Source organism: Halichoeres trimaculatus, unplaced genomic scaffold, assembly GCF_033239565.1.
Source record: "Halichoeres trimaculatus isolate MK-OKI-2021-1 unplaced genomic scaffold, fHalTri1.1 fHalTri1_scaffold_6, whole genome shotgun sequence".
NCBI lineage: Eukaryota > Metazoa > Chordata > Actinopteri > Labriformes > Labridae > Halichoeres > Halichoeres trimaculatus.
Genome location: NW_027437184.1, coordinates 9,418,884 through 9,438,690, shown reverse-complemented (window position 1 = coordinate 9,438,690; position 19,807 = coordinate 9,418,884). Strand labels below are relative to the sequence as shown.

At 39.8% G+C, this 19,807-nt stretch overlaps 3 protein-coding genes across 3 annotated transcripts; all 3 read right to left on the bottom strand.

Annotated features, from left to right (window-relative positions):
- Window positions 1-1,064: 1,064 nt before the first annotated feature.
- LOC141792256 (acyltransferase PGAP2-like) lies at window positions 1,065-6,897 on the bottom strand. Its single transcript, XM_074673114.1, has 6 exons — window positions 6,526-6,897; window positions 5,538-5,706; window positions 4,520-4,766; window positions 4,329-4,435; window positions 3,442-3,550; window positions 1,065-3,354 (listed from the first exon to the last, which is right to left on the bottom strand). The coding sequence occupies exons 2-6, from the start codon at window positions 5,703-5,705 to the stop codon at window positions 3,224-3,226; spliced, it is 762 nt and encodes a 253-aa protein (XP_074529215.1). The 5' UTR covers window position 5,706; window positions 6,526-6,897; the 3' UTR covers window positions 1,065-3,223.
- A 715-nt stretch (window positions 6,898-7,612) lies between these two features.
- Window positions 7,613-10,916, bottom strand: LOC141792160 (uncharacterized). The gene is made up of 4 exons (XM_074672988.1): window positions 10,357-10,916; window positions 9,667-9,872; window positions 8,179-8,290; window positions 7,613-8,082 (listed from the first exon to the last, which is right to left on the bottom strand). Exons 1-4 carry the CDS (start codon window positions 10,816-10,818, stop codon window positions 7,921-7,923), a joined length of 942 nt encoding a protein of 313 aa, XP_074529089.1. The 5' UTR covers window positions 10,819-10,916; the 3' UTR covers window positions 7,613-7,920.
- A 2,310-nt stretch (window positions 10,917-13,226) lies between these two features.
- LOC141792003 (uncharacterized) lies at window positions 13,227-19,478 on the bottom strand. The gene is made up of 7 exons (XM_074672750.1): window positions 18,983-19,478; window positions 18,048-18,083; window positions 17,497-17,554; window positions 15,695-17,076; window positions 15,481-15,616; window positions 13,610-13,721; window positions 13,227-13,513 (listed from the first exon to the last, which is right to left on the bottom strand). Exons 1-7 carry the CDS (start codon window positions 19,011-19,013, stop codon window positions 13,475-13,477), a joined length of 1,794 nt encoding a protein of 597 aa, XP_074528851.1. The 5' UTR covers window positions 19,014-19,478; the 3' UTR covers window positions 13,227-13,474.
- Between the last annotated feature and the right edge of the window lie 329 nt (window positions 19,479-19,807).

The following is a 19,807-nucleotide window of genomic DNA, read 5'->3' as shown; positions in this document are numbered from 1 at the left end:
AAATTTTTTCTTGTTACATTTTAAGTTCTTTTTGAAATATTGTCACTTTTCAAAAATATTTTCCAATCCTCTGTCAGACCATAATTACAAAAAGAGAAAGAAATGCTACACAAAAAAAAGAAAAGGAAACACACACACACACACACACACACACACACACACACACACACACACACACACACACACACACACACACACACACACACACACACACACAAAAAGAAAAAAAAAAAACACAGCGGACAGTTGATCTCTCTGTGCTGCAGGACTGAGAGATACAGAAAATCATTCCTCCCTGCAGCCATTAGGCTTCATCGCCCCATAAAGTATACGCTTTTCTATTCTATTCTAATATCCCACTCTGTAAAATATTAACCTGAAAATGACACCTTTTTCAAAGTCAGCGGACCATCAAAGTAATTCTTGTTAATTGACTTATAGAATATTTAACCTGTTTACAAGTTTTAAATGAGGTCAAATGGTGATATCTCTGCTAATGTTTAGCTCACCATAAAAATCTGTTTTGGAAGTTATGAATGAAATGTTTAACAGTTTTCCCTTTATGGGATAGCAGCTGTATGTTTGGGTCTTCATCTGCGATTGCAATCTGAGCTCTTAAAGAGTCACATGTCAGATTTTACTCATATCTCATTATTTTCTCATACTGAAACTTAGAGAAGCCGTGTTTGAGCCTGAACTGTTTCTCTGCAGAGTTTCAGGATGTCGTCCTTTCCTCCACAGAGGCAGGGAGTCACTTCCTCTTCCTGTCCGTCCTCTCCTGCAGACTCTTTCTGTTTTCATGTTTGCTAAAACAAGTCCACAATCATGTCCTGAATCCTGTCCTCATTTTCTGTTTGCCAGGTTTTGGCATATTACGGGCCATTTTCCTTATACTATTTTCACATTAGTAACATATGATCGACCAGTTGCATGCTACGATGCTAACACTCTGTGTTGCTTCTTTTCAAGAGGAATAAAAAACATGTAACCTATGTTTTGGATTTTGATCAGATCCCCAAAAAATGCTCCAGCCAACGTATAACAAAAACACAAACCAAGCGGAGTGTAAATGTTTTTATTTAATATAAAGTGTTGCAACAGCACCAAACAGATGTCTAAGTGCACAAACACACTTACCAAACTGTGCACAAACATCATCTGGATCTGCTTCGTCACATCTGATTTTATTTTAAAAGGTTTACTGTAAACGCGCCAATACTCTGAATATCTGAGTGTAAGCCTGCCTGAAATCCACTCCACAAGGGTGCTAACCAACTCACGTTAGCATGTATAATTGTGTTTATCCTTACTGTGCTCTGAGTTCAATGTTTCCAAAAAGGCTGTTAAAGTGACACTAAAAGGCCACCGTACAAAATAAACCTTTGGATTTTACAGTTTAATACTTTACTCCAGCGCCACCCTCAGGACCAAAGTTGAAGTTTGTGTTCCCCCTTGTAACGACAGAGATGTGTTTTTAACATGATTAATTATCACACAAAGTTGTTTTATTTCCCCAACATCTAGCCTGATCACGTCTTCTCAAATCCAGCACATTTCTCTTCTTGCTGTTGGCATTGAGGTAAAAACAGAGGATGTTTTTACTTTAAAGAAACTTCAGACAGGTGGTTCGTGGTTCATGAGAGCGTTTCCAAGGTTCAACCAGAGCATCAAGATTACCAACTCTGGATAATCTGATGTTTTCAGGGCCAGTCGACCTGTCCGAGACGAACGTTTCAGCCTCACAGAGCAGCAGTCGGGTGTTCCTCACCAGGACAAAAGCCCTGCTCAGCTGTCTCACAGCAAACATGTGAATCTAGTTTAGCTGATGAGTAAGAAGCACACGAGGCTGACGGAGGAAACAACCAGCTGTCTGACACCAACCAGCAGAGAATAACTGGTCTGTTTTAACCTGAGCAGTGACGTGTTGCATTTCATCACCAGGAGGAAGAGAAAGACCAAACTCTGTGGACGTTTGCAGTTTTCTTTTGATTCAGGTTCTTTTTTCTCCGAATGACAAGTTCAATCCCGGGGTCATGATAAACTGACCAAGTTGTAACATCATTAAAAAAAACAAGGGTAAGGTTTCAGACAGAATTCTTTTTGGGCGTGAAGGTGGTGCTGAAGAGAAGTATTATGTTCACTTAAGCTGCGTTTCCTCCAGAACTTAACTGTTCCCAGACCTGACTAGATTATGCAAAACACCAGCGGACCAGCAGAGGGCAGTAAGACAACAACAAAAGCCTTTCAACAAAAATGACACCATTGAAGGTGACAGAAAGCTGTGTGGCACTGCAATTAGCCTGTTAGCATGGAGGATAATCAGCCTGTGCTGGTTTTGATGGATTTGGTGACACTTCAAGCAGACAAGCACAAGTGACAAAGCTATTGCCGGTAAAAAAAAACCTGTTCATTTTTGCAATCTAGGGCATGTAGACGGCAGAGATCAGCTCAGCTTAAAAAGCAACCTTGTTACCTGGAGACTTTGAGCGGGATGCATCCTTCTCAAACAGCTTTAACTCATTGTTAAATACAGATCTGATATCAAATTGAACTAGGATGCATTCCCAGTGACTTTTTCTGTGTCACAACAGCTGTTGTGAACTGGATAACCACTTACATGTTTAGCCGAAGGTCTCCAGTTTACAGGGTCACTCTTTAAACTGAAACACCCAGAGCTGACAGAGACACATTCACACACTGAGGCTCAAAGGGGACCATCGTTTAGGAGGCAATCACAGCTTTAGCTTTTGGAGTAAATTTATCCCCCAGAACTTAATTTCCACCTTAGTTCTGACCCTAGTCTAAATGCACATACTTCCTGGGGACAGTTCCTGTGGTTGAAACACAGCTTCAGTAAGGCTCTGTTACCAGCTAACACTTGGGCTGGTTTGGTGACCTTCGGCTGTATCCTGCTCACTACGACGTGTGTGAGTAGTGAACCTGTCATTCAGACTCTTAAAAATGTATTTTAAAAAAGTGTCTTGGTTAAAATGAACTCTCTGAGGGCTGTGGTCTGATTTCGTTAACGCTGCTTGAACAGATTTGTTGACTGGTTGGAGGTCTCTGGAGAAAAGTCAGAAGCACACAGGTGGTTTTGGAATGATAGAGTGTAATCTCAAAAGGCATCAGTATGACCTCTCACATCATGTCTGTGACACTTTCACCAGTTCACATTGTGTTAAATTCTAAGTCCAGGCGTCCCACTGGAGCGTCTTTTAACATGTCAGTATCTCTTGCCCTCAGGGGGCGTGGCCACGATCACCTCTTTGTTCCCAAAGTCCCAGAAGGCGGTCATGTGGAAGGCCATGTTGGAGAAAACGACCAGGTACTCACAGAGGGCAAAGAGTGTGTAGACTGCAGGGTAGAGAGAAGAGACAGGAAGTGAACACCTGAGGACAATCATCCTCCTGTAAACCATCAGAGCAGGACGCCAACACTCACCTCCTTTCTCACAGTACTTGTTGTGGCGTCTGAAGAAGTAAGCAGCAACCGCACAACAGCTGATATTAAACAGGAAGAGACGCAGCTTCCAGCGGTATGATGTCACTTCCTGAGCCAGACACAGAGAGTTTAAGACACTTGGCTGGTCTTCTGGGACCATGACAGACAAGCTTTTGTGATTACAGAGAGTAAATTGTTTTTCAGTCTTTATATTGTCCCTCTAATCGCTCTGTAGAAGCTTCACATGATTTACAGCTCAAACTCCCTTAACTGGTCTCAGGCTGCTCTCTTTAAAGGTGAGGTCTGCAGGAATTTTTGTTACTTGTTAGTGAAACTGGGCTCCTCCTCTTTGGATTAGGGCCACCTGGATCATCGCATCACTACATGGCAAAGACTTGAGAGCTGTGCTGTGTCCTCATTTGGCATGTGAGGACAAGCTAATCACAGCTAATTGACACATAGCACCATTTTACAACACAATGAGAACTAGAGCCTTATTTAGCGCTGTTTTTGTGTGAAAGTAACACGCTGAAAATTCTCTGAATAAAGCGTGAATGCAGACAGATATCAGATTTTTTCGGTGGGAGTTCGTTTATTCGTGTTTTTGGTCTAGTAAAATATGGCCCCGTCTGAGTGCAGAGGAAACCGGCAGAGGAGCAGGGAGGGGGTCTTTGGTGCGTGCGCCCAGGGCTTCTGCTGCACAAAAACACTGCTGTAGGGGTAATTTCTGCCCTAAACCTTGTGATAGGACCCAACTTGTTCCATCCGGGAGTACACACACACACACACACACACACACACACACACACACACACACAAACACACAAACACAAACACACAAACACACAAACACACACACACACACACACACACAGCTCTCTGCTTACCTCTGGGTTCACGTAGTGTCTCCTGATCACCTGCCACAGTCTGCAGGTAATGAGCATGTGCAGCAGAGAGCTCCCAATGAACACGATGAAAGCATTTTTATGAACACCTGCAGACAAACATACAAGACAGAAAACAAATTGAAACTAATTTGCCGCAGATCAACTGTTTTCCTGGCGGCGGTCGTACTCACTGTAGGTTTCGGTGGACGACACATATGTGAGCAGCAGCAGCCCAGTGTTTTCAGCAAGGCTGCAGAGGAGAGCAAGGCCGCTCAGCAGCAGCTCCGGCAGCTTCTCAAAGCGGCCGCGGTAGAAACGGAAGTAGGCGGCGGCAACCAGATAGCGCGGCGCAGAATGTAGGCCAATACAACAGCGCCAGATGTAGCGCTCCGGCACCTGGCCGATGGCGGCACTGATGGACGGGAGGTAGTTTGATACCTGCAGAACAGGAGAAGAGATTTTTGAAATTATTCTGGTGTAACTGAAGGTTTGCTTTTGATTTAGTGGTCAGTGTTTAAAGCACGTGAAGGAAACAGTCACAGTCACGTTGGCGAACATACAAAATGACAATCAAGTTCTGGTTCATCTAATATCCTATTCATTCCATTCTATGCTATTCTATTGTGATATTTAATTCTATCCAACACTATTTTAAAGTACTGTTTAACTCAAATCTAATGTTACATTCGTTCCGTGATGTTCTTTCTTATTTGGTTAAATTCAACTCAGTTAATACAATCCCATCCTATTGTCATATTCCCTCCCTTTTTTGACCGAAACAAATTAGCACTTTCAACTTTTGTCCCAGGATAATCTTCATATTAACCAAATACACAAAAATATGTTGTTTTTATTTACCCTGTCTTTCACTGCTGTGTGCGCACACATTGGCATTAAATATACCATACCATACCAGCTTTATTTATAGAGCACTTTTAAAAACAACCACAGCTGTAGACAAAGTGCTGTACAGGTAGATCAAATGAAATGATAAAAACAGATAATTAAAAACAGACAAATAAAAGAAAAACACTTTAAAAACAATAAAAAGCAAATAAAAGGCAAGTAAAAGGGAATACAAGAAAATAAAAGAGAATAAGACCAGGCAAAGAAACTAAGTCTCGCTGGAGTTAAAAGCCAAAGAATAAAAATGTAATATAATAAAAAATATAATAAAAATATCTTAATATCTTAATTGAATGTACATACTCGACAGTGAGTGAATGTTGAGTCCTCAGAGTGGTACACGAGTGAGATAAAAAGGCAGGCGATGAGGCCGGTCAGGGGTAGCAGGACCGTCCCCACAGCAAAGCTGGTGAACTGAAGCCGGATGAGGGGCCGGTCCCGGTCCAGGCTGCTGTACGGGCCCTGGAGCATCCTGTACGAACACCACAGAGAGGGCAGGACTTTAGGTCACAAGACTGTTTATTTTTTGCAGATATTTCTTCACTGCGCTTTTCCTAACAATTAAATAGGCAAGTAAACTTTCAGTATGTTTGATGCTTGCTTCTCTAGAATTGAATTCTACACTTTAACTACTGATATGATAAACACCCCTCATACTTTCAGTCAAGTCTTATCAATATACAATTCTTTATTCAATCTACAAAATGGAATTTTTCTATGGGCTGAGATTTTTGCCACTAGAAATTTAATTTGACTTATAATATTAAATTTATAAAGCATGCTCTGAAATTAAATTTAAAGTTTTAAAACTGAATGTATTTGCTTTGAAATTGTATTCAACCCACTTGAAAATTCAACAACAAAGATTTCAATTCCATGAACACAATGGAGAACTGAATTGAACTATTATAAGAAGTGGACATAAATCATGTAATGATCTTACAACACTGAACTGAGACTGATTTTTTTTTTGTTCCCATTATTTACAGGCTAGTAACTCGCAGCTCGTGTTAATCAGAACCTTAGATTATTAGAGTATTCACTTATATCACACAAAAAACGACCCAAAATCATCCAGAGCACCATTTATCGTTCTTGATTTTTGCACTTTTTAGTCCTGAATGTTTGTACTGCTTAGCTAAACACCAGGTTATTCAAAAGGTGTGTGTTTACCTTTGCAGGTGATGCTTTAACTGTCATGAGGGACCCACAGTAGTACACCCACACTGTGTATGCTAATAGTCAGCTTGTTACAGTAGCTGTTGCGCCGAGTTTAAACGTGAACACTCACCTTTACAGCAACCAAGGCTCCGAGGACCTGGTTCACCGTTTCACAGCCATTCAGCCTCCGCAGATTATCATTAATCCAATAGGCTAATCCCGTTAGCTCAGGTTAGCTGCTAGTAACATGTCATTATTTGCTAACGTTAGCTAAGAGTGTCCGTCTGTTTTGAGGTTCAATGCTCATCAAAGTCAATCTGTTTTTTAATTTTTAAACTTGGCGTGTAACTTTCTAAAGCCTACTTTGATCCGTTAAATGTCAGTGACATACTTTAAATTTAATTTTTATGTCTTTTCTAAAGATTCTCCGCCGGACACGGTGGCAGACTTTGACCGGCATCAGGTTAGCTGTAGTAATGCTGCATTCAAATGCTAACGGATAGTCCCGTTTTCCTAAAATGTAACGATGTCATTTATCAAACCTCGGTATGTCTACCAGCAGAAACTAACAATACGAAGGAAATATGACACATTTAAACAAAATATTTTATTTTTTTTGTTTCACACGAATAACATCGAATGTTAAAAACGCGATGATCCACTAAACTCAGTACAGTGTTCTACACAATACAAACATTTTGAATAGTTTGCTAACATGTACGTTGTGCCGCCTTGATTAATTTTGCCGTGAAATAAATTCAAGTATCATGACTGAGATGGCAACAGAAAAATTAGGACTTTTCAAGTTCTCCTGCTTGTTATGTAAGCAATAGCTCATCATCTCACGGAATGAAGTTTTTTTTTTCCAACAACACGTAAATGCACCGTGATTGGAATTCCGGCTCTTTTTAGCGAGTCAGTTCTTAGCTCGGCTCATCAAAAGAGCCGGCTCTTTCGGCTCCTCAACTTTTTCTCCTTAAATCAATTTATCAACGAAAATAATGGAAAACCATATGTGAAATAAACTACGAATGTATAAAAAAAAATCTTTACAGCATATGAAATGTTTATTTTTTGTATGACTTTATTGACATTTTCAACATGGAGCAGAGTTCTACTTGAAACAAATGAGGAACAAAAACAAAAGCCCAATTCAATGAGACCAAAAAATATAATCTCTGATTGTATTTTGTTCATAATCTTTTAACTACCCACACCAAAACAACAAAGACAAGCTTAGCAAACCACACAAAAATATGAGGGGTGCCTCATATTTTCCTCCTTTTATTCTGTTTATTCATTTTTTTCTTTTAAAAACACATTTTCATTTGCTTTCTCTCTCAATTTGTTTAAATAAAAGCATAAATAAGACAAATAAGACATGTTAAAATCAGGTATCGTACCCGGACAAAGACAATGCTGCCTGAAGGAAATAGGAAAATACATTTCATAATTAAAAAGTCCCGGGATAAATAACATTAATCTGGCATCACTATCTATGAATTCTCAGGAGACAAACAAGGGTTTATGCTCTCTCCAGAGGTGATGGAAAGTCAGGCCACAGCCTTTTCACAAACTTTTCTGCTGTTGTAATGTCGTCAAAACGATTTGAGCGTTTGACAACAACGTCTCCTTTCTCACAAAACGCCAGCTTCTCTCTCAGTTGGTTCACATCAAATTTCAGCACCTGAGGCAGGAAATAAAGCAGGAAGATGATGTTACCAGGATTCCACCAGCAAGTGAACTTTTAGCATAACAGCTGCGAGGATCACACTATGAATACCTGATCATCAATATGTAAGGCCACAGCAACTTGATCCCAAACATAGAAGTTTTCAGACCTGGCTGTTTTCACCTCCAGCTGCTTTTCGTCATGCTTCCTGACTAATTCATACCTGACAAACACAGAAACATGTCACTCGAGCTGTTAGTCGTGTAAACCGCCCAGACAGATTATTTGTCTGGTGTTAACACCAACACGTTACTTTGTTGTTTGAGACCACCTTGTGTATTAGATTGACATGGTCCTGATGTTGCAGCTTCTGGCTCTGCAAATACTGCTGCTGGATGAGGAAGTGTTCATAAATAATTATTTCTCATATTTCTTCTTCTTCCTCTTCTTTTTTTTTAATATTCTGTTTCACTTTTTAGATTTTCTTTTCATCAATCTTTCTTTCTTAATTATCTTTTTATTATTTTAAATTTAACGTCTTATTGATGGAATATTTTTCGCCTGTCATACAATTTCTTTTAATTAATTTTCTTTTCTTTTTTATTTCACGTTTTTTTTATTAAGTATCTCTTTAAATCTCTAATTTCTCTTTCTTTTGAAAAATTACCTTTTTGTTGAAATTTATTGAACTAAACTTACTGACTTTATTTTTATATTTTGTTTTTATTTTTTCTTTTAATTTGAATTCTCCTCCAGTTTTTCTATACTTTCTTGTTTCTTTCTTTCCCTCCTTCAATCTTTCTTTCTTACTTACTTTCTTTCTTTAACTTTTCTGTCTCATTAAATTCTCCTTTTTTAAAAAAATAATCTAATCTCTCTTTTTTGCCTTTTAAATTTCCTTTCTTTCAACTTTTTACATTTTTTTCTATATTTATTTTATTTTTTCAATCTTTTTTTAACATTTCTTTTTCTGTCTTTCTTTTTAAAATTTACTGACATCAAATTTCTTTTTTTACTTTGTGTGTTTAAAAAATTCTTTCTTTCTCTATTTATGTTTCTCTTAACTTATTTCATTTTCTGTTACTTTTTTTAAATTTTCTGTCTAATTAACTTACTTTTTTTTACTTTTTATTTTTTTAAAGTTCTTCCTATATTTGTTTTTCTTTCTTTTTTCCTTCTTTCTTTTTTCTTTTTCTTTCTTTGATTCTTTGTTTCTTTCCTTTTTAAAACTTCTGTCTCATCAAATTCTGTCTTTTTAAATTATATGCCTTCTTAAATTTCTTTATGTCTTTTCTCTTTCCTTATTTTTTCCTTTGAGATCATTTTTTTTTTTTACTTGCTTTATACCTTTAAAAGTTTCATTTTTTTCCTTCCTACTTCTGCTTCAACTGTCTGTCTTTTTTTTCTTAGAAGACAGACAAATGATGAGAAAAATGAGAGTGAATTGTTTTTGTGACACACTGAGGTCATTTTTTTGCTAAATTTATGGAGATAGAAGTTAAACTCAGCGTTATCTTATTGTTAGTATCATTAACTGAAGGACTTTTCTCTGTCACATGACGTAGCCTTCGCGAGCTGTCTGACAGTCTGAAACTTTACCTGTGTGTTTCACACATGGCCTTAGACTTCCACAGGAAGCAGCCATCTTTGTAGGTGCAGATGTAGTCTTGGACGTCAGTCAGTAGCGGATGGTAGGAGTACAGCTCCTGATTGGCCGGGCTGTGGACCAGCACCACGTACATTACTTCCTTTTTGTAGAGAACGGTCCGCAGCACTCGTATGACGGGTTCAGCTCTGGAGCAGAACTGGAGACAATAAATGGCATCTCACTTAACAGCTCACTGCAACGTAAACTGATTCAAATTAAAGCTCCTGTGAGGGGCTTTGTGCTCTTTAGAGCCCCCTGTGGACAAAGTAGGTAGTATGTAGACCCATTTAGAGAGCTACCAGTCTAAAACTTGGTAGTTTTTTCTTTCTCCTTCCCTATCTATCTCCAGGTATCAGGTTTGTGTAATAGCTAGCCAACATGATGTAAAAATACACATCAACAAAAATATTAGTGCTTCAAAAGTTGTCTTCAGTGAGTTAATGATTATGTCAAAATGTTTCATCTTACCTGTCACACAGGATTTTTTACGTTTAATGTTAAACATAAGAGGTTACGTTTCATTCTTTAAAACTTCCTCTTTCATTTTTTCCTTTTTATTTTCTGTGTTTTTATTTTTCTTGGTTTCTCATTCTTATTTCTTGCCACTCCAAACAAAGTGGTTCAACCACAGGAGGGGTTACCTGGTCTTTGTAGGCCTCCAGCACCTCCTCCACAGAGAAAGTGAAGCGGTATGAGCCCAGTCTGGAGCTCTTCAGGAAGGCCGGGGAGGTGGCAAACTTTTCCAGGAAGCTCTGCTGGCTCTGGATCTGCTCCTCAGTCCGATCTGGGTAGGTGGTCTCCAGGAGCCTCTTTTCAGCTGCCTCAATCTCCTCTGGACCCACATCCAGACTGAACCACATCAGCGGGCTGTCCCTGGATCTCCTAAAGCCTCCCGTCCTCCTGATGCCCCACAATCCAGCTCGGTTGGTGTCATGCTTCAGACGAGACACGTGAAACTCAGGCTGAGGATAGTCTGGGATATATCCTTTGAAGAGGTACTGGTTTTTGAGACCTCGGGCGATCACCTTCAGGTCCTTCAGCTTCAGGTGACATCCCTCTACGATGTGTGCCTCTTGTCCTCTTTCATTGTTATTTGTTTCCATGCTCAGACACGGGAGGATTTAAAACGGTGAGGAAAGAAAATGAAAGCACAAAAGAGCTTTTAAAGAGGACTGAAAAGATTCTGTCAACAAAATTGATCTCAGCGCTACGACTCAGATAGGACACTTCCTGTTGTGGTGGTGTGAGTCATGTGATTTACAGAGGTCCCATACAAACACACCCCCGGTCTCTCATGTGCTCTCACTGCCGTAGTGACTTTGTTCTCCATTCTCAACTTTACTTTCGGTTTTTCACTCTTTAGCTTTGTGAGGAGCTGTTATGGTAGAACCAGGTCAGATATGAACAACATCCGTCTTAAGCCACTTTTTAAACTTCTTTTCACATTAATTTTTATTGTTGTGGTATTTGTGTTTGACTAAGAAATACAAAGCAACCAGGAAACCACAGGCTGCCTCCCAAGTTCAAACAAGTCAGAAATCTTATGTCTGGGCACAAAATCAACATAAAACAGGGCAAAGGTTATTGAAGGTGCACAAGTCTGCACAGAAGATAAAAGCTTGTTTCAAACATGATGATCCCACTGTACGCTGTGGCTGTTGCAACATCACAATTTCGCTGGGAGAGTGAAAGTGCACAACACAAGAATGACTAACCACTGCAATCTCAACAAATTACATCCATGCACTCAAAACATCACAGGTTTAATCTCCCACAGATACAACTTTAATCTCAAAGAAGATATGTCTTGAATCTCCTAAGGATATGCACGCATAATGTCGTGAAGATGTGACTTTTGACAAGACATGTGTTTGTTTTGGAAATGAATGGAGATTAGACCGAAAGAAAATTCTTTGTTTAAAGACCCCATATTATGCTTCTTTTCTGCAGTTTAATATGGATCATTGATGTCTTTATGAAATGGTAGTCACATGTTTTGGTCCAAAAAGCCAATAAATCAAGCCCAGCAGCATTGTTTCCAGGCTATCATAGCCCCTCTGTTCAGAACGGTCTGATTTAGTGGGCGTGACCTTCATATGTAAATGAGCCACCGCTGATACCGCCCCGCTCTTCCACGTCACTGAGATCGGCGCCACGAGCTCCGAGTGCACAATGTTTAGAAAACAGCAAAGCAACAGGCTAATGGCAGCTAAAGTTAGCATCCTGAAGCTAACACAGAGACAGGGGGGACACTGAGGAAAAGGTCTTACATCTGTTCCACAGCACACAGCATTTAAAATACTCACATTTCCAGGTTTGTTGGTGGATGGTTGGTAATGCGCCTGGATTCAGGACCAGTCTATTCGCTAGCCCTCTGTTGTACTGTCCAAAGTTGGAAAAGCAGTCGGCCATGAGGTGACTAGCACACACATGCACAGTTTTACTGAGTGTAGCTGGCACATTTCCTTGATAAATGAACTCGAGCCACTTAGTCTTATCTTCTTCAGAGATGGGAAGCTTGTGCATGGAACTATGTGGCTGTTTACAGCCAAAAACAGAGCAGTGATGGCTCTCTTACTTTGGCATTCTCCTCCCCTCCAGCAGCGGGGAGAGGAGTGGGCTGGGAGGGGGTTCAGGGTATTTGCTCCGGTGGACCAATCAGGTCAGACTTGCTCCTGATTGGTCAAAAAAGGAAATCGCTGACGTTGGCAAATCCCAGAAATTCCAAACAGCTCGTTTTCGGTCAGGATTTAACATTCACAAGCACTACTAAGTGCAGGTTCTGTCATTAAATATCACATTTTGTGGGCTGGGAGGAAAACCAAAGACCCACAAATTTCACTAAAATATTGATGTGATTTTTGCACAATATGGGAACATTTTACCAGACACAACACCACAAGGTAAGTTATTTATTAACAGTTACGTAGAGCCGTTGTTTGATAAATTACAACATGCAAACTTTGTCAGTTTGTGTTTAAGCCTTTAGCTTGAGCTCTATAACTGTCTCCTGTTCAGCTTTCTTCTGCTCTTCTGTCATTTTTCTGTCTGACATTTAGGATCCAGTGTCTACCACTGTTTACCACAAAATCAATCCAAGAAATCGTAAAACCTTGTGAATTGGGAATCTTGTTCTTAAAGCTAGAAGACATTTGTGAGTTACAGCCAGATAAATACCAACTCCCTCCCCAAACCGGGGAACTATCATGGAGCTGGAGGCTTATGAGTGTTTGCAGAATATTTCCTCTAACAAGCAAGCCAACAGACAAAAAACACACCACTATGAGCAGACCAGCTAAGGTACAAACATGGTGGATGTAACAGGACTTATTAAGAGCTTTCAACTCTTCTGCTGAGGAGAACCAGCACACTCCACTAGGTTAACGTTAAGATGATCATACATGAGTTTTTCTGGCTTCATTCACTCATTTATTCAAGAGGGTCATAAAACTCAGCACTGAAACAAATCAGTCACGCTACAACAACCAATCAGCTCAGAGTTTCTCTGATGACATCCCCTGTGGGTGGATTTGCTCCCCCAAACATACACCAATAAGCAAAACACATCAAAGTACAAAAATACATTCTTCAAAACTCAAGACTAAAAGTGAAATACCTGAAGGTGGTGCTCTAACGTTAGGACAATTCATTCTGCTTCAATTACGTTGTAGCTAGCATGGACATAAACATCACACCAATCCGAACTCTCTGCTTTTTCCTCTGTGTCCGGATGAAAACAATGGTGACTACTGCAATCCTTTAATGTAAGGGGAAAGCCATGAGGTTCTGGTTCTGGTTCTGCAGACAGAGAGATAAACATGTGTAACATCCACTAGTGAGGGGTGTTTTAACAAAACGGTGTAAATGTGAATTTGATGGTGTCGGATGTTTGACCTGGGAAACACAGCTGGCAGTGAAGTGCATGTATTTGTACGTGTAAGGACACGGGTCGCCTCTCATCTCTTCATTGTCCACATAGATGTAGCACAGCCTCCGGTTGTTACACCTGCAAGAGACAATCAGAATACACAGCGCTCCAAATTAATACACAGGTTTCATTTTTGTGAATATTAAAAAAAAAACTTCTTAACAGTCATTTCCAAATGTGTTCAGTCGTCAGATATAGCATATTTCTTCAGATTTGTGATTAATATTATGATTTTTATTGATCGAAAATAATCACATTTCCTTCACAGTTGTGTTGTGACTTAAACAAAAACATAATTTTCTCAAAATGTCCAATAAAACCTAATTTCCTTTCGCTGAGCATCAGAGGTCAATGATCAGCTGATTTAATATGGTTTCTGATGACTTCTCTGGTCACACTGTGTGCTGCACCTCGTATGGTTTTCCAAAGCTGTTCTTTGAGATCACTGTAAATTGTCTTCTTTGTATCTAACCACAAGGTCTTGACCTGGTTGAGGTCAGGTAAGCAGGAAGGCCAGTTTATTGAACCACCCTGAAAAGACAACCTCATCATCAGCTATGGCTGTCACAAACTTTACACCACCACTGCTTGACATCAAGGTTGAGTTGCAGTGGTGTGGCCACTTGAAATCCATCCAGATGCCCTCCGACCAGGTCCATCTGATAACTCATGTATTGTGAGACCCATTCCAGTCCAACATCCAGTAGACCTGGGTACATCACCAAGCCCCACAGCTCCAAAGATGTCCTTACTGGTAGCTCAGGCTGGGCTTCTTAAAGTTTTGGATTTCCTCCATTCTGATTCTTCTGGATGGATTTTTTATGGTTAGGCGATAACCCTTAAATTCCTTCAGTTCCCCATTGCTCAGATTCTTAACCAGTTTGACTCTGTTCCTCTTTGCTCAGGTCACTTTTCTTGCCCAGGGTGAACGTTAGTACTCTAGATGTATGCCCAATTGTAATCCACACTTTGAAATGACATTGTCACTGCCAAAATATATCCTTCTCATCTTTGAATAATAATTGCATAATGTTCAGTTTGGTTCGTCTTGGTTCATCTCGGTATGGCACACATTTTGTGGCATTTCCTTTGACTAAAACTGGGACAAGCCTCCTGACCTATACTGTCCCACCTTTCTGTTGGGGTACCAGACAAACCAATCTGACCCCAGAAGGTGGAGCTAGAAGCACAGCAGTTCGTTGATTGGTTAAAAATTTTTTACTTCTCCTGGCGGCACACAGCCTTCCCTGGAACAAAGCTTGATTGCCCTTTGTAAGAAAGAGCCACATGCTAATCACAAACGAAGGTAGTTTGCTGAATACCTTCCATCATTGCTCTGTGTTTACTGTGTCGCATTTTTCTTCTTCACTGGATTTATTTGCGGGGTACACTGTGTTATGCTGCTACGCCATCACTCTATTACATAGCTGATCGGAATCCAGCTTACACACCGTCTACTACAAAAGGCACAGTTGGCTGTGAATACGTAAGCAGGAACAGACTGTACCAATCAAACCCATACTGGACTGTACTGATCCACATTGGACTGCTTGATAGGAATGGGGCTTAAAACCCAATTTCATTCTAAACAGTAGCCTTCCAGATTTCCAAGAAAAGATCCCATGTATGATAATTTGGAACATCATCATGCTCATTTGGAAACCCATCTCACCATAAGGGTTAGCTGAACAGGGACTACTGGAAACCTCCCAGAAAAACACTAAAACCTGCATCAAGGATTTCCAGCCTGCATCAAGAAACTTGGGAACATCCTTATCCAGAACTTCACCAAGAACATCCCCACAGATCTGAACATTATAATACCAAGAAGTCTTACATATCACTCATGATCGCGGTGACGTCACGCCTGCAGTTGGTGTTCTGTTTTTTCCCATACATACTGTAGTTCAGACATTCATGAAGGTTCTGACGACCATAGAAAGCGGACTCTATCTGGATCCTCTCTCCATAAGCTGTGGACAAACAGAAACATCCATTAAACACGAAGATGGACACAAGTATTCAACAGGCCAGATGTGAGTGGGACTTACGACACTGAAACTGGCCAAGACGTCCCTCACAGATCGTACTTTCGAACAGAGAGGATGAAGAGGAGGTACCCAGCAGATTCTGAAGAGAGGAACGTGGAATGTATATCGGGAATAATGGTGGGAACAAGGGTTGAAGTGCCAAACGTCTTCTGCATGGTACACACGATGCAAACTTGAGGCTGATAAAAAGGCGGATCTGGTAGTTGATCAGAATGTCCATTTTCTGTTTGGTTGACAGTTTAGGTTTGGAGCTGAGGGGAACTTTGTCTTTGGTCTTTAGCTGGGTTGTTTTTTTTGAAGGGGGCATTTCAAAGGGACACTTTGACCCACTGCTAGTGTGAGCAGTTGGGATTTTGTTAGCAACGGACCGCTTTGTTTTCTTTTTGAGGGAATGTTCTGGCTTGTTCCCGGGAGGAGGTTTTGGCTTGTTCCTCAAGGGGACACTCAGCCGAACGCTGGAGAGACTTGCTTGTTTGTGAATCATTGCCACTGGCTTTTTGATGTGGGGAGGACTTTTTGTTTTTTTATCGGTGGTGACAGGTGGGTTTTTCTTCAGAGGACAAGTTCTGTTTTTCTTGGCAGGAACTTTTTGGTATTTGTTGAAGGGACACTTGGGTTTGTTGCTAACATTTATATTTTTGATTTTGCTTAAGGGACATTTTGTGGTCTTCTTGACTGGTCCTTTTCGGTGGTTCCTGAGAGGACACTTTGGGTTTCTACCACTGGCTCCCATCATGATCTTCTTGTATGGACATCTTGTTTTTTTCTTGACAGAAGCTGTTTTCTTTAAAGGACACCTGAGTTTGTTGTTGACAGAAACTTTATGGTGTTTGCTGAGACCACATCTCGTTTGTTTCTTGATGGGAGTTGTCTTGTGTTGACTGAAAGGACCTGTTGGTTTGTTGTTGACGTTTATGGTTCTGGTTTTGGTTACAGGACATTTTGCTTTTTTCTTAACAGTTGCTTTTTGGTTGGTCGTAATACGATATTTTAATTTGTTGCTTGGGGTAACTTTTGGCGTCTTCCTTACAGTATATGAAAAGTTCTTGCTAAAATCGCACTTTTTTTTCTTTGCAGGAACTTTTTTGCTGAGGGGATATTTGGGTTTTTTGTTGGTGAAAGCTGCCCAGTTTCTTCTGACATTGCATTTTGTCTTTTTCTTGACAGGAACTTTTTTCTTGGTGCCAAAGGGACACTTGTGTTTGTTCTTGGTTGGAGTTTGGAGTCTCTTGTTGTTTCTGGGGGCTGTCTGTTGGTTCCTGACAGGGACCTTCCAGGAACTTGTTAAGGGGCACTGTCGTTTTCTGCTGATAGAAAGGAGTGTGTTGCTGAAGGAGACTTTTGGTTGCCTGTTGTCCAAAGATCCTGGGTTGGTTTCTCCACTGTGAAGACAATGAAAAGATAAAAAATAGTTTTTATTTGTACCACATGGTCATCAATAATTCCTATCTGACTTCATCAGCGTTGGTGGATGTTGTCCGAGAGTAGGTGCACAGATTCCCATGTGGTCAACAATGAGACTCTAAATAGGATGAGAAGCTGTGAAGTGTTGCACCTGCTGTTAAAACAGCATGTGTTCAAGCAATAGGCTAAAATGTAAGTGTTAATTCCTCATTTTTTTCCTTTTGGTAAAGTTTGGACCCACTGGTCAAAACAGCACAGAGCTTAAGGCTCACACACAAACAAATGTTAGTGCGGAGGATGGCTAAAGCGGGTATATTTAAGCAATGTTTCTTTCATCATATGGGACCCTTAATCATCTTGGTCTTTCAAAGAAATTAAAGAGTAGCAGATCATCTTACCCTGTGCTCTCCTCTGGTGATGAAGACAGCGAAGATGAGGACTCACTGCTGGATTCACCTTTAAAGAACGGGAATAAGAAATTTCTTGCTTTAACATTCCAGCATTATCATAACTCTCGAACTACTCATGCTGTATGCTGCAAAGCCTGGTATTAACTTTAGTTATTAAAGTGTTTTGATTTATGCTGGACAGCACAGTCTGCAACAGTTTTTAAGAGTATACACATTTTATGTCTTTTTTCTTGCAAATACTGTCTAATCAGACTTAATATGAGCCACATTCACCAGACAAAACCAGGAAAAGAGTCTTCTTTTATGATTTCTACAACAAAATGATGCCTTTTTGAAGCATCAGAGCACTAATCCAAAGTAAACTTTATAGAGAAATGAATCAGCATGATCAGAAATAACTTAAATTGCAGAAACCATGTTTGGAGAACATTTATCTGACTTTGATTTTTTTTTTTTTTTTTTAAGTTTGACCAATGTCCCATCTGTTAACAAGGAGGAGGCAGGGCTTTATGAGTGGACATGATAACATCAATACTCACCAGTTACTGAAAGTAGAATGAGCACGACAGCTAGACCTAAAAGCAAGCAAAAGGGCAAACTCATGGAGACACATTCGCCAAATATACACAACAAAAAAGTTTTACCATGAAAACAAACTTATAGTTTTATACCAGTCAAAGACTTATAGGCGGGTAGAAACCCTGGGCTGTATAGAAAGATTCAGATTGAAAAGGAATATATATACCTTAGTTAGCCATAGCACTCAGCCTGTACTTATGAGGCAGTGCTGTCCAAAGTGATAATTTGTTCTGATGCGTTTCTGTTCCAACTCTGCTCCATTGGGTGTTGACTGAGTGTTCAAGTCTGGCACTTGGTTGATTTTGTTTGTGCTCTGTTCAGTTTTCATAGGATTTAAAGTTTTCTTCGCAATCATGTTATCCTTCAATCCACACCCTGAGAAAAACTGCTTCTCATCATTAATACAGGCAAAAAATGGATTTTGGAGTTTTAATCATAATGTTAAGAGTCTGATTGATCTGGATCAACTTTGACATCGGGATTGAAAAAATTAAAAGTTTCACCACCTGAACTCTGAACATCATTTCCAATGGTCTCAGCTTCAACCGTCAAATATTTTCCCAGCATCCCCCAAACACCAAACACAGGGGGGTTTTAAAGCAAATATTTCCTCACCTCGAGGCAGCGCACCTGTTCTCACCGGCCTATTTGAATATTTAGTCACAGTTTCAGCCCCAAACTATTAAAACCCTATTATTAAATGATGAATCAGCAGCTCCTGCACCCCATAAGATAAAATTGTATCTTTTTCAGAGAAATAACACCATCTGAGCTCTCGCTGTTGCTCTCACTCTCAAAGGATCCTCTCTGTTCTAGCCCAGTAGAAAATCAGACTCAGCCTCCAAAGGGAACACGTTCTCTTCTCACGGAAGGTTTAATCCAAAAAAATACTCACAGGACAGCAGGATCTGCTTCAAACGGACCATATCTGGTCTGGACTCTCATTGGAGATCCCGTCCAAGTTCCTCTGGCTGCCTTGAATGTGTTCAGTCTGTTACCAGTTGAGGAATGAGTGATGACATGACAAACATGACATAAAAAGGCAGTTTAAACAAACCACACCACTGGAGGGGGGCAGGCAGGTGACTGTTTACATCTACAATCAGCAGAAAGAGGGTCTGTACCTTTAAGAGCTGCAGAAGGGGAATAAATGACTTTCTATATTGGTATGATAACCATTTTATTAAAACACAGACTGTTCATGTGTCAGACAGCAGCTTCAAGGCCAAAGGGGTTAACACATTTCTGTGTGAATAAATCTGAAATTAAGACCAGAATGTTCAAGTGTTACACTGACTATAACCTACAGTTTCGTCTCTGTCAAAACAACACAATTTAGTCCTTTTTACCTTATTAATGTACCATTATTGTCCAGCTTTATTTAAATTGATTCAAATTCCCAAAGGTCAACTCTGTAAACATTTAACAACCTCAAATACTATTTTATAGAATGACAAAAATATTTCACAAAACTGGAACATCTAAAAAAACATAACATTCAGCAACTGAAAAAAAAATTAAAATCACTTTGCAAAAGTTACACAAAAAATTGCTTGACAAAGTATAGTAATTATTCATAAGTATGAATGATTTATTTATAAAAAAAAAAAAAGGCAGTATTGAAAAAATAATTTCTTGTTTCACAAAAATTGATTTATTCATTTGATTTTGATGAAATATTGCAAAAAATAATTTACAATTTATGTCTCGTTTATTTTTG

Coding starts and splice junctions, on each gene's coding strand:
- LOC141792003 (XM_074672750.1), bottom strand. CDS start 19,013: ATGGTCCGTTTGAAGCAGATCCTGCTGTCCT. Junction 18,084..18,982: donor GAAGCAGATCCTGCTGTCCT/GTGAGTATTTTT, acceptor GCTTGCTTTTAG/GTCTAGCTGTCGTGCTCATT. Junction 13,722..15,480: donor ACCGCGATCATGAGTGATAT/GTAAGACTTCTT, acceptor TGTCTCTTGCAG/GTGTAACAACCGGAGGCTGT.
- LOC141792160 (XM_074672988.1), bottom strand. CDS start 10,818: ATGGAAACAAATAACAATGAAAGAGGACAAGAGGCACACATCGTAGAG. Junction 8,291..9,666: donor GCCATGTGTGAAACACACAG/GTAAAGTTTCAG, acceptor TGTGTTTGTCAG/GTATGAATTAGTCAGGAAGC. Junction 8,083..8,178: donor CCTTACATATTGATGATCAG/GTATTCATAGTG, acceptor TTCCTGCCTCAG/GTGCTGAAATTTGATGTGAA.
- LOC141792256 (XM_074673114.1), bottom strand. CDS start 5,705: ATGCTCCAGGGCCCGTACAGCAGCCTGGACCGGGACCGGCCCCTCATC. Junction 4,436..4,519: donor GTCGTCCACCGAAACCTACA/GTGAGTACGACC, acceptor GTTTGTCTGCAG/GTGTTCATAAAAATGCTTTC. Junction 3,551..4,328: donor GACACTACGTGAACCCAGAG/GTAAGCAGAGAG, acceptor TGTCTGGCTCAG/GAAGTGACATCATACCGCTG.